The sequence below is a fragment of the Chroicocephalus ridibundus genome, chromosome 6 (genome assembly GCF_963924245.1).
Source record: "Chroicocephalus ridibundus chromosome 6, bChrRid1.1, whole genome shotgun sequence".
NCBI classification, from domain to species: Eukaryota; Metazoa; Chordata; class Aves; order Charadriiformes; family Laridae; genus Chroicocephalus; species Chroicocephalus ridibundus.
The window spans coordinates 67,696,479-67,708,914 of record NC_086289.1 but is presented as its reverse complement, the minus strand read 5'-3'; the positions used below and the strand labels follow the sequence as shown (position 1 = coordinate 67,708,914).

The 12,436-nt window shown below is 44.7% G+C and overlaps 1 protein-coding gene across 1 annotated transcript in view; it reads right to left on the bottom strand.

Moving 5' to 3' along the window:
• Nucleotides 1-2,138: 2,138 nt before the first annotated feature.
• Nucleotides 2,139-12,436, bottom strand: part of MFSD1 (major facilitator superfamily domain containing 1) — a 29,457-nt gene continuing 19,159 nt past the window's right edge. The window contains exon 16 of the mRNA XM_063337410.1: nucleotides 2,139-2,475. Coding sequence (XP_063193480.1) covers nucleotides 2,415-2,475 — 61 coding nt within the window. The 3' untranslated portion in view covers nucleotides 2,139-2,414. The remainder of the gene's footprint in view (nucleotides 2,476-12,436) is intronic.

The window sequence follows — 12,436 nt, the reverse complement described above, 5'->3', positions numbered from 1 at the left end:
CTCCATGTATGAACACGTCATAATTACAGCAAGCGTTACTTCATTCAGCGATGTCCTTCCAGCGATGCTAAAGCGAGCAGACACCGAGCAGGGTGCAGAAACGGAGATCTGCCCATGCCCGAGGAGGGCTCTGGGCAAGTCCTTCCTCCATCAGTATAATGAGGGAAGTAACACCTGCACGACTGGCTGCAAATCAATTGATACAGTGATTTGCATCAAGCCCCAACATAAGAAGGACACGGACCTGTTGGAGCGGGTCCAGAGGAGGCCACAAAGATGATCAGAAGCTGGAGCCCCTCTGCTGTGAGGACAGGCTGAGAGAGTTGGGGGTGTTCAGCCTGGAGAAGAGAAGGCTCCGGGGAGACCTTAGAGCCCCTTCCAGTCCCTAAAGGGGCTCCAGGAGAGATGGGGAGGGACTCTGGATCAGGGAGTGGTATGATGGGACATGGGCTAATGGCCTCAAGCTGAAAGAGGGTAGATTTAGATTGGATATCTGGAAGAAATTCTGTACTGTGAGGGTAGTGAGGCACTGGCCCAAGTTGCCCAGTGAAGTTGTCAGTGCCCCATCCCTGGAGGTGTTCAAGGCCAGGCTGGATGGGGCTTGGAGCAACCTGGGCTGGTGGGAGGTGTCCCTGCCCAGGGCAGGGGGGTGGAACTGGATGGTCTTTAAGGTCCCTTCCCACCAAAACCACTCTGTGATTCTATGATACTTATACATCACTTTAAATAATATTTTCTCACCTTTGAAAAAGCCCTTCGCTTATCCTGACGCCCAGGGAAGAGCTTCCAATGTGCTGATGCAGGAGGAATGGAAGAAGAGAGCCTGCTTTGAAACTCCCCCCGGCTGAGCGGCTGCAATACCCACAGCACGCCTAATGATTTCTGCCTCCCCCCCAGAATGACCGTACAGTGCAAACTCTTTTGAACTGAGCTGCTTAATCAGAATCTCCTGAGAGTAAATGCAGCCACAAGGAAAAAAAGACCCAACTTTTTAATATAAAAAGAAAAAAGACCTCCTGTGAGTAAAACAAATGATTTTCTAACAAAGAATGTCCTGGGGACAGGGAGACAATGTCGTGCTTTTGATGCTACAATGCTGTACTTGCGATTAATCCTTTCACAGTTAAGATTTTACCCCAATTATAAATCTCCCATAGCAAGTTTTCTCTAATGGCAGATGGAATTTTAGCTATTCTTTGGCTGCTAGTTTTCAGATAGAGAGTTTAAGAGCAATCTAACAAGATTATTTCAGTATTCCTTTCATCAAATGCCTATTATCTGAATATTATGCTTTTGATATTTAGGGCATGCCCTATCAGCTATAAGCAAATAACATCAGGGTGTTTACATTTTTTTGCCACTTAGAGCAATCTCCAGTTTCCTCTGCTTCCATGAACAGTGGGGGAAAATGCTGGTGTCACCGAGGCCGATCTCCCACCAGGGAAAAAGCTGCCCGTTAAACTTTGATCCAACCAATACTACACTAACACTGTCGTCTCTCCACGAGACTCAGGAATGGAAACATTTAATTTCTGTGAATAACCAGGTCACGGTTCCCCTTTGCAGCCCGAGGGAGAGCAGAAGAGCATACGCATTTCCTCGTGTTTATAGTGAAATGACCAAAAGCCAGAAGCAGCAAAAACTACACCAGCGCAGAGCCAGAGGATGGCATCCCTCGCCCTCCTCAAGTCCTCAGACTTTGCTTGGGAACCAAAGTCCCAGCTTTTAACTCATGGGGTTTTTTCCTCTGGGACGTTGGCCCAAGCAAATACAAAACACGTCCAATATTTTTGACATCCGGTAAGCTGTTATTTTAAACACAGTTTCAATAAACTACAAAAGTTGATACTGTTAGAGGCTTGAAAATATACGATCTCATTAAAAAACGCTGGCACTTCGAAAGATCTCTGGTGGCCAATCACAGCTTGCGGAGGGCTGTAATTTATAACTTTGATCCCCACAGCTAAACCATTTAATCTGATAATAAACATCAATCACTGATTTTTATTGCACCATTTTGCAGTCTGAGCAGAAAACCTTGCTCTCGCGGACAAATTAGGCACCCCAAAGTGACTCTTGCAAATAAATACCGACTTTAATATTCAGCAATATAATTCCATGGGATCAATTTTTTATTTAAGCACTACTGGAGCTGGGAAAAAGTTTGTAATTACAAAAATATCTACAAAAGGCAACTCAGTGCAGTGTAACGGCATCTGGCGAGCAGGAGCCTGCCTCTCCAGCAGCTCGGTGACAACATGTACCTTTACCTCTGTTACAGTTGTCATCAGAAAGTTATTAAGTGTGTCCAGATATTCTGCGTGACAGTCCATAACTCACCATTAAAAATGAGGCGAGATCCCATTATGTTCCCATGCAGCCTCTCTCGTTGGCTCGAGGTACTAATCCACCATCTACCACTCAATAGCAGGGGAAATGGAACGGTCAGGCGTAATACATCGTGCAAGCGGATAACTGCCAGAAAAAATAAATCAGATGGAGCCCATTAATACATAATGATGCCAAACTACCATTAACTCAAATACTCTTTCCGAACCAGAGAGCTATTTAAGAAGTAACTGAAATAATGATTTTCCTTTGGACACATCGAACATCATCATCGCTTAATGCTGGATTTTTGCGCTCCGCGGAACAAGGCAGTTTGTCAGTATGCCTTCTGAAATGTCCTTCTGTAAACTAATATTTTCCAATACAGATAGATGATAATTAAGTTAAATTATTTATAAAAGTTCCAGTCCAAGTAGAGACAGAAGATTAAGAACATAAAGCCTGCCTCAATCTTCTCAACGAATACCTGCAAGAATCAAGCAGGTCGGCGGCAGTGAGAACATTGATATCTGCTGGTTACACTCTTTTTAACAGGATTAGCTGGGTTTCTGTTTAGACAAGGCAAGCTAAGTCTAAATTTTGTTGTCCAAGAATTCACTTAATAGAATGATGATCGCTAGGGGAAAAAAAAGGTCCATTTTTGTCTTCACTTACCACTTCTGCTTCTCCCCAGAAAGAAAAGACAAACGAAGGAGTAGAGCAAGGAATATTTGTCTTGAGACAAGTACTAGGAAGGACTGAAATGGACTTTCTATGTCATGTTTTTAAATCAACACTCACACGAAAGCCAGAGAAATCTGAATGAATGTAAACTATTCCCCACGTCAACCCAACAGTCTTACGAGGCAACTCCAGCAACGGCTCAGCCAGAGCAGGGACCCAACCTCCAGCCCCGCGGTCCAAGGCTTGGCCATCACGATATGCAGACACAGCGTGTATACACAGGTCAAAACTCAATCAATCAGTATATATTGACCTTCCTTAATTATCTCCCCAGAGGACACTCAACTCCAAGGAGCTTTGCTTATAAGAAAAAAATGTTTTACCTTTGTTCCATGCAAGGAAAATATAGGAAGGCACTTAAATTCATGCCTTTTGGTCTTGCAACTCCATGAATACAATTTTAGTTACTGACTACAAGTATTGGAGCTACTCAAAGTGAACTTTCCAGTTGTCTCCGGTAAACCCTCCAGTGTGTATATAAAATAGCTTTAACAGAGACTCACATCAGCAATTTTGTAAGTGTTGCATTAAATCCAGACGGTGTTTTTCATCTCAAGACAGAAAAAATGCATATTAATCCCCCAGCAAAGCAATGCATTGAGAATTTTAAGCATTTCTGTCAGCATCGGTAAAACCATAATACATTCTTTGCTAGATGAGATACTGAATCATTTTGGTTCATTTGGATGCCATTTGCTAACTTTATTAGGCAATATTCAGATGATGGATATCAAAAGGATATTCACTGTAGAAACAGGCTTTGTTTCTGAAGACAGTAATTAGGTTAACCTCATGAATAAACCCTTTATATCAGCAGCCTGTACAAAGTGAAAGTAAAAAAATGCAGGAGAAAATGAGAAAGGAAGAAAAAATAGTTTCATGAAAGGGAAAAAAAAAAAAAACTTACATCTATGTATAGCACTCTCCATCTGACACTTTTAAAGCAATTCATATGTGACTAGAAATGTCAGAGTTCCCGCTGTACCAAAATGGATAGGTATAGCGTTATAGAAGTGACCATAATGCCATTATGGTCATACGCTATGATGCATGTATGAAATTATTAATGCATCATCCAGCGGTTAAGGCACAACCAGCCCCAGGTGGAAGCATCGCTCCTGAGCATCCCCACTCTCCCGGGCAGCCGGCAGTTCCCCAGCCCTGCTGCAAGGGTTTTCCTACACATTCAGGGAGCCACCAGTCCTCTGCTGATCCCTGCTCCTCATGGCTTCCCTTCCCTGCCAGCAGGCTGAAGCCAACCTAAAACCAACGTAGACATGAGTTGCAGGTGGTGGGATGAAGTTACCCAGCAGTGATTTGCAGAGGTGATAACCAGGTGGAGCTTTTAGTGGCTGCTCCTGGAGCTGCAGGTGCTCAGCACATCTGCACCTGGAGGCCACCTAAGTCAAGAAGCTCAGCATTACCCGCCTAAGGGGCTTTTCCAAAGTGGTACACCACCAGCAGGCTCCAAGCACACCCGCAGACAGTGCCTTGCCTCTTAGCTACAACACCGAGCAATGAGCCACAGCCACTTTCACCCATTATACACCTTCGGAATAAGTTACTAGATAAAAAGGGATGAAAGCTTGTAAAATTTGCACAGGTAGACTTGTGCTAAACTGATACAGTTCGACATAATTTAAGCAGTCTAAATGCAAGCTAAGAAACAATATAGGCAATAGAAGAAAAGCCTTGAGCTAACCCAGTCTCTCTCTGCCATTATGGTTCATGGGCTACCGCAGGACCACACCACAAGCCCAGCGTGCAGCAGCCACGCTTGTACCAGCATCACCGCTATTTGCACAGCCAGGCTCTCATAGCTGCACTGGGCAAACGCAAGGGCATCAGTTAACTGAATGCTGCTAAGTGCTTTTAATGAAAAAGAAATTTTTCGGGGTTTTGTTGGGTTTTCTTTGCCTGGATTTTTTGTTTTGGTTTGTATTGGCTACTCTTTTCTTCTTTTTTCTTTTTTTTTTTTAAAGAAAGCAAATAAAGCAGATATAGAAGGATGTGAAAGAAGTGGATCTAAGTCAGAAGTGGGCTGGAACATTCCTACTGGGGACCAACAGGACTGAGAAAGGCAGACCCACTGCGAGCCTACAGGTTCCACTGGCTTCCAGCGGCTACAGCCAACACCAATTAACCTGGTCCTGAAGGTCCCATGGGCAGAGGTTTGACCTGGAAAATTCAGAATGGAAGGCGAAGAGCAGAGGCAGTAAAGAAAAAATGGTGAATCCCCTTTGCATCAGGCTGTTCATTCAATTAATAGCTATCCTTTCACCCCAAAACCAAAAAGTAGTTCCTCCACCTCTAGCAAGGTGAGCTCCAAAACAAGTGAAAATATTAAAGACCTCAACGCAAAATTCAAATAAGGTCAATTTTACATCTTAGCATGGGCTAAGGGCCAACATTGCCAACAGACTTGTAACCCAGTAGTTTGACATAGTAGAACACCCATATTACGCAGTATAAAACTGTTATTAGCATCAAAAACTAATGGCCAACATAACATGAGCAACCTGGTCTAGCAGGAGGTGTCCCTGCCCAGGGTAGAGGGGTTGGAACTGGATGGTCTTTAAGGTCCCTTCCGAGTCAAACCATTCTATGACTCTATAATGGCCAACCCGCTGCGCAGTGGGGATGCAAGTTTAGGTTACTCCACAAACAGAGAGAAAAGGCATGAGCCACAGGGCTGGGTGCAGCTATGGGACATGCAGCCCTATGCATAGTCTGCTATTGCCCTGAAAGTCCCAAAACAGTTTTAGGATACAGAGTGCCCTGAGACAGGTCACCTCTGCTGTTACTCACTCATTTTAAGAGCCATTACAAAGGGTCTTTAGAAAGAGTCTGTTTGATCGTAGGCTTTCCCTTTCAGCAGAACAAAGCATTATATTTCAGCACTAACAATGAGATATTTTTCCTCGAGTCAGCTTTAAAATAATGTTGACATTATAGTCAATACATTATATATCACTATATTTATGTCAGAACCTATTGGCATAAAAATAAATCAATCTAAATGCATAGCTCTTGTATTTAAATGAAGCCTGGCAATGCCATATCTTTCCTTCAATTTTCACTCAGCTTCTCATATGTGTATCAATCATCTCTGACAGATTTCGTACACTGGGATATCACCTCCAGTCGCACTAAAAAATATTTTAAGTGAATTATACATACAAAGATTGGAAAAAAATCTGCTTTTGGGAGCTTTTTTTATAAGCAATGTAGCTTCTGATAGCCTAAGCATCACAAGTGAGGTTTTACTCTTAACCTCATGTTCAAGGCAGGTCTGAAACGCAGGACAGCGTCACCCCGAGTCAGCCAGCTCGCGTTAAAGCAATGGCAAAGACAAAAAAGATGTTTTTTAAACTCAGGTTAGCAGGACTGATTTACATAGAAATACTGACTGGAAGAAATGGCCCAATAGCCATGCAAAACCATCCAGCATGGAAGAGGCCAACAGGGAACGCTGTATTTTAAGAGACAGTTCCCCAACAGACCTCATCTTGGCCAACAGATCTAAGCCGACTTGTTCCCATTGCTGCGTTATAAAATAAACCCCAAAGATATCTGTGTCTAAAAATATAAAATAATCTAAATAAATAAAAATGCAACGATCACCCGTAAGGTATTCACTGGCCCACAAACAAAGTAGAATTAAAACAAGTCTTTAAGTCTCAAGTAGGTTAACCAATTTCCAACAAGTATTTAAGTGACATCTGAGATCTTTTCACCAGTTTGCAACCGCCAGAAGTGAGCCATTTCAGCCCAGCTGCTGTAAGGCAGTTACTTCACTTACCTTAATTTGAAGTGGCCAGTTATGTTCAATCATCATTTCAGCTGACAAGAGAAATGCAGGATGCCAACTCCACTATTTCTGAATTATACTGACATTAACAGCTGTTTTATATCTACAGACAGAGCTTTGTAAACATGTAAAGAAGTCAATTAATTAAGATACTATAGTAACATAGATTTTAATAATTTGAGGAACAGCCTGATGCTCGCAGATCCACAGATGCTCTATAAAAATACCAGAAACAGTAAAATTTGCTCGTTGAGAGGAAGCAGAACAGGAACTATTTCCTTCCTTCTGTTTGCTGGAAGGCCCCACCTTTTGCTTGCAGAACAAAGAGATTTCAGCCCTAATTCCACGGACACCTTAGGACGGATGGTTAGGCTTTCCTCTAAAGGTTAGGTCCAGTTGCAGGACCCATGTGAAACCTCTCCGGTGGCAGCTTTCCATCCGGATCAGATAAAGCTGCACCCCAAAAGTGGTCAGTATCACACTGAATAATGTACCGGTCTCCAAAACAAACTATTCCCGCACCAGCAGCCTAAGCAACATGGACCAAATCACCCCCAAGGAAACGGAGAAGACTAAGAATTTACCCACCTTGGAAACCAATTTAAGAGAACTGATGGGTTTTGGGGAACATAACTACCTGGTTGGATCAAGACTCCATGCATCAGAAACTTCTCTATCCTGCTCCAACCCACCAAGACTGTACCGACAGAAGCAGCTCTTGATAGAAGTGAAACTGCAGAAAACAAGAGGGTTTTGTGATGGCAACACCAAGCCCTGATCATGAAAGGGGTCAGCAACGCTCCCTGTGCCTGAACACACACACAGAGCTATGTAAGAAACCACTGAGCACGCATAACGCTTCTCTATGGAGGACACGATTTAGGTCTTAGACTGCAAAATTAGAGGATTCTTTTGACAACTCCTTCCTTTTCCATCCAATCCAGAGGGCTGGATTTTTTTTTGAGAGAGTTGTTTTAAATAACTTTGCTTCACACATATAACTGATGACAGCAGGGATCGCTCCAGCTGGAGTTTAAACCTACATCACTTTATGCGACTTCAGGCTTCACAAAACGCAACCAATTGGGGTCAAAAGGATTTTTGCTGAGGATGCCAATGCTGCCAGTCAACAGCTCCAGTTGGGGTTGGTGCATTCCTGCCGTTTAACATCTTTGTCAGCGACATGGGAAGTGGGAGAGTCTGAGCAGCAAACCACGGCAGCCTTGGGCAGCTGGCAGGGGACACAAATGGGCCACCACTTCAGAAAATGAGACATACAAATTTATGACTGCTTGAGCAGGACTAGGTGATCTCCAGAGGTCCCTTCCAACCTCAACCATTCTGTGACTCAGATTTAAAAAATGCCAAGTTTGGTCACTATATTACCCTACTGTGTTTTACTTGCATGAAAAAAAATAAAAGTGACCTCTTCCTGCTGAAGACTGTTGATATTAATATTTGTCTTTGGCAACGAACCTCCAGAGTCATGTAAATAAGTGACAGAAATGAACGACAGCAGTTGCAGCCTTGAAATCAGACTTTCTGTCCCATTACAGAACACATTTCTTGTATAGTAATGTTGCAGTACTGACCTCTAGTGACAGATAACCCAAAAACCAGGAGCATTTGTTGGGATAAACCACACTTCTCTCCTCTTCCTCCTTATTTCATCCACCAGTCCAGACCCATCTCCCCTACCTTGGAGGGTGAGCAGCCCTCAGCAACCCCGGCCACTCGCTCCCTGATAATACCACGAACATCCCTTCCTGATCACACAAAAGTGTTTTTCAAAGGATCAAAACATGAAGAGACATGCGAGTAAAAGTTTGCTGCTCAAGTTACGCAAAGCAGATGATGAAGAAATGGGTAGAGTAGTTCAAAAGCCAAGCAGTAACTTACCGCTTTTAAGATATGCAAGTTATTTACATCACTACCTAGTGTGGGCTAAAGCCCTTTTCCATAACTCAGGGGCTGATGCGTGCCTGGAGGGGTTTTGCAATAAGGACACTGACCAGGCAGAGAGGAGCCAGCCAGAACCCTCCATGGCTGGATTCGCCGCAGGACCATGGCAAGGGAGGGTCTCAGGAGCGATGGAACGACCCAGGAGCCCACAGCTCAGACAGAGACGCTCCAAGGGGGTCATGCTGTGATTTACAACAGAAGGCAAACCCAAATAGGGCCTGATGTGAGAGCGTAAAACAAGCATCCTAGATAGATAAAAATCAGGGAGGCTCACCAGAACACGCACGTGATCATTCCTGCCAGGAGAAAACTCTTCAACAGTTCTGGCTCAGGTGACCACAGGCAGAAGTTACCAAGCTTTCCCCAAAATTAAGAACAAAGAGACATTCAGTCATTTCTCGGTTTGATCCTTGCCCTCTTTAGAACAGGGTGCTTGCTAACAAAGCCCTCCTGGTTCCCTTCCTTTTCCGGGAAATTCAGGAGGTATATTGGGTACAAACTTCAAAAAAAAGAAATCTAGTCTATACAAATTACATTAATATTTTCTAAATGGGACTAAGAGGATACCAGAAAGCAGAAAAATGCCTCTTTCCCGCTCCTTTGGGAAAGGAGGAACGACATTTATATTTTCTCAGATTGCAATGACCACACATTTTGAGCAAACCCTTCCCCAGCCTGCCCAGCTTGGCTCTGCTTCCACCCCCGCGAGTGAAGCTGCTTGCGGCTACCCTTGAGGCTTCTTTGCTTGTTGCTGCCGTGGGCAAGCTGTAAATTCACCTCTTCTCAAACGACCTGCGTGCACTGCCAAACTACCGGCAGTCTCAGGCACCGCCTCTTGCAAAATGCACTCTTGCTTGAGCCCTTCCCTCCGCTATCCCCGTAAAGTATCTGAAGCTCAGAGGAATTTCAGCATGTGGCAGAGCCCACATTTGCAATAAACGTCATTTTACTGCCCTTGCAATGCCATGCTGGTCCCCAAGGATGTATCACCAAGCGTTTGCAGCAGTCACTGCTTTGGTTGAATTCAAGTGATAACACTGATGCACCATTTCCATCACAGTTTTGTCTCTTCAGAGAATGGTGCGTGCTTTAATTGGGATTTTACAGATTTCTTTGAGGTAGCAAGAGACAAGAGCGACAAATGAGTGTTGGGTGTTGGTGTTTCTATTTCTGGCAGCTTTAAAGCAATAGAAGAGCGGTGCATGGTGCCTAAAGCTGCACCCAGCAATGGAGGGGCTGAAGGAAATGGAGAACAGCCCCTCCGGGAAGGCTTTGTGCCTTCTCGGGGAAGGCTCTAAACACATCTTGTTACCCCCACTTACAGCTCCGTCTTCATGCTGGGGCTGCTCCTCAAGGGAGCCACACTGTGGCCTAGCTGCTCCCACACCAAGGACTGAACCTGCACCACTATCTACCTGGTGAACCTGGCTGTGACAGACCTGCTCTGCCTCTTCTCTTTGCCCTTGCTCATCCACTACATCCTGCAGGACACGTGGCCTTTTGGAGAGCTGCTCTGCAAATGGGTATTTTTCTTGTTTTACACCAACCTGTACGGCAGCCTCCTGCTGCTGACTTGCATCAGCATCCACCGCTTTCTAGACGTTTGCTACCCCATCAGCTTCCTACCCTGCTGGACCCAGCGCGGCTGCGTCTTGGGCGCCGGTGTTCCTGCAGCTGCTGCCCACCTCCATCTATGCTCACACCAGCAGTATCAATAACCACATCATCTGCTATGACATGACGAGCCCTGAGAACCTCAGCAGCTATTTTCCCCTACAGCATCTGGTTTCCTCTTTCCTTTCCTCATCACTTTAGTCTGCTATTGTCTGATGATCAGAAGTCTCACCCAACACACTGGAGACACCAACCCCACCAGTAGTGCCGCCCCAGCCAAGTCGATCCGAATCGTTCTCCTTGTTCTGTGGGATTTTTGCTGTCTGTTCACTGCCATTTCACATCACCCACGGCATTCACCTCTTCATTCACGTGTACCAGGTAGCTGAGCGCCAACTCCTACAGCGCTGGAGTTTGCTTTACAAGATCTGGAGGTCACTGGTGACCTCAACAGCTGCATGAAAACCCTCCCTCTACTTTCTTTCTGGTCAAACTAACAGAGCCAGGCTCACCTTAGAGCTCAGGCTGCCCAAAGCAGGTCCTGTTGCCAGGCCTGCCATCAACACAGAGGGGACAGATGCCCCAGCAAGACTTGCCCCTTGCCAAGAAAGTACGTTCCTGCAGATTTGTTCCCCTTCACTGGGTCTGAGGCTTGGAGAAGAGCCATAAAACTCACCTGCACAACAACAACAATAAAAAAAGTACAATTACAACCCTCTCAGAGTGAGGGCAAACTGCAGTGAGGACAAATTTGGGTGAAGATAGGAAGTATTTTTATGAAGGACTGAGGGGCAAGTTGCCATCGTCTCCTGTGCGAGTTGTGACTAAATAAAGTTGAAATGCACCTTTTCCAAAAGGCATATACATCATTTCTAGTTGTGAAGAGGGCTGTAAAGAAAAATCATAGTGAATAACTGAGGAAGACACCTGAGCAGAGGTAAGCAGTCATCTCCAGCCATTAGTTAGGTAACGAATTTTTAAAATGCTATGAGTGTACTTCAAAAAGCTACTTGAAGGCCAATTACCACCTAGCTACTGCTGCCTTGGTGGGGTCCATCACAGCAGCACCTTGGCTAAAGGGCAGCAGTCCCTTCTGCTGCTAGCCAGGAATATTCACACTGAATGCGCTACGAAGAGAGGCCTTTACCTTAGTGTAGCATATTTCAGAAAAGGTAACAGAGTGATTCTCCACAGCACCTTCAGATGCAGATCACAACAGCAGCAGCCGCCAAAGTTTTCGGGGAGTTCACTAGCCAAGAAGCACCGGTTTGCCTAGCATAAGGCAATTAAAAATGTGAACACACTGTCCGTATGGTCACATCTTAACGCCACACCTACGGCACATTCACTGTCACTGCGGCAAAGGTCTGGCTCAGAAACCTTCTGTTCTCTCTGCAAAGGCAGCTCAATAAAATAGCTAACCTGGTGCTCAGAGGAATGAAGAGCTTCTGATTTCTTCCCTCCCACAATGTCAAACCCCATTACATTTTGTTTAAATGCTGTGGGCACTACGGGATACGAACAAGCTTTGACTATCTGTACAAAACTTAATGTGCAAGAACCTGATAAGGACCTCAGCAAGTGCCATAACAGAAATACAATTTGAGATGTTCTTAGAAAGTGCTAATTGCTTCCAAACCCATATTTGAGCTACAGACAACTGCAGACCCATTGCTGCCCACACTAGAGTCGCACACCTTCGTTCAAGCCAACTGGGAGCAGCAATTATTCAGGAGCTGCCAGCCATACGAGACCTAGAAAAAACTACAAGAATAAGAGGAATTGTTTTAGAGGCTGACAACAAATGATCTAGCTGCGACACTGACTGACTGCATCCACATAAGCATCAGAATGAAAAAAGAGAAAAAGTAGAAAAGCAGTGACAGTATACGCCTAAGAAGCAGCAGAGACAGGGCGGGAGAAAGCGAGCTTAGGAAAAGCCAAGAAACCGGGTCCCGTTTGTTCATAACCTCTTCG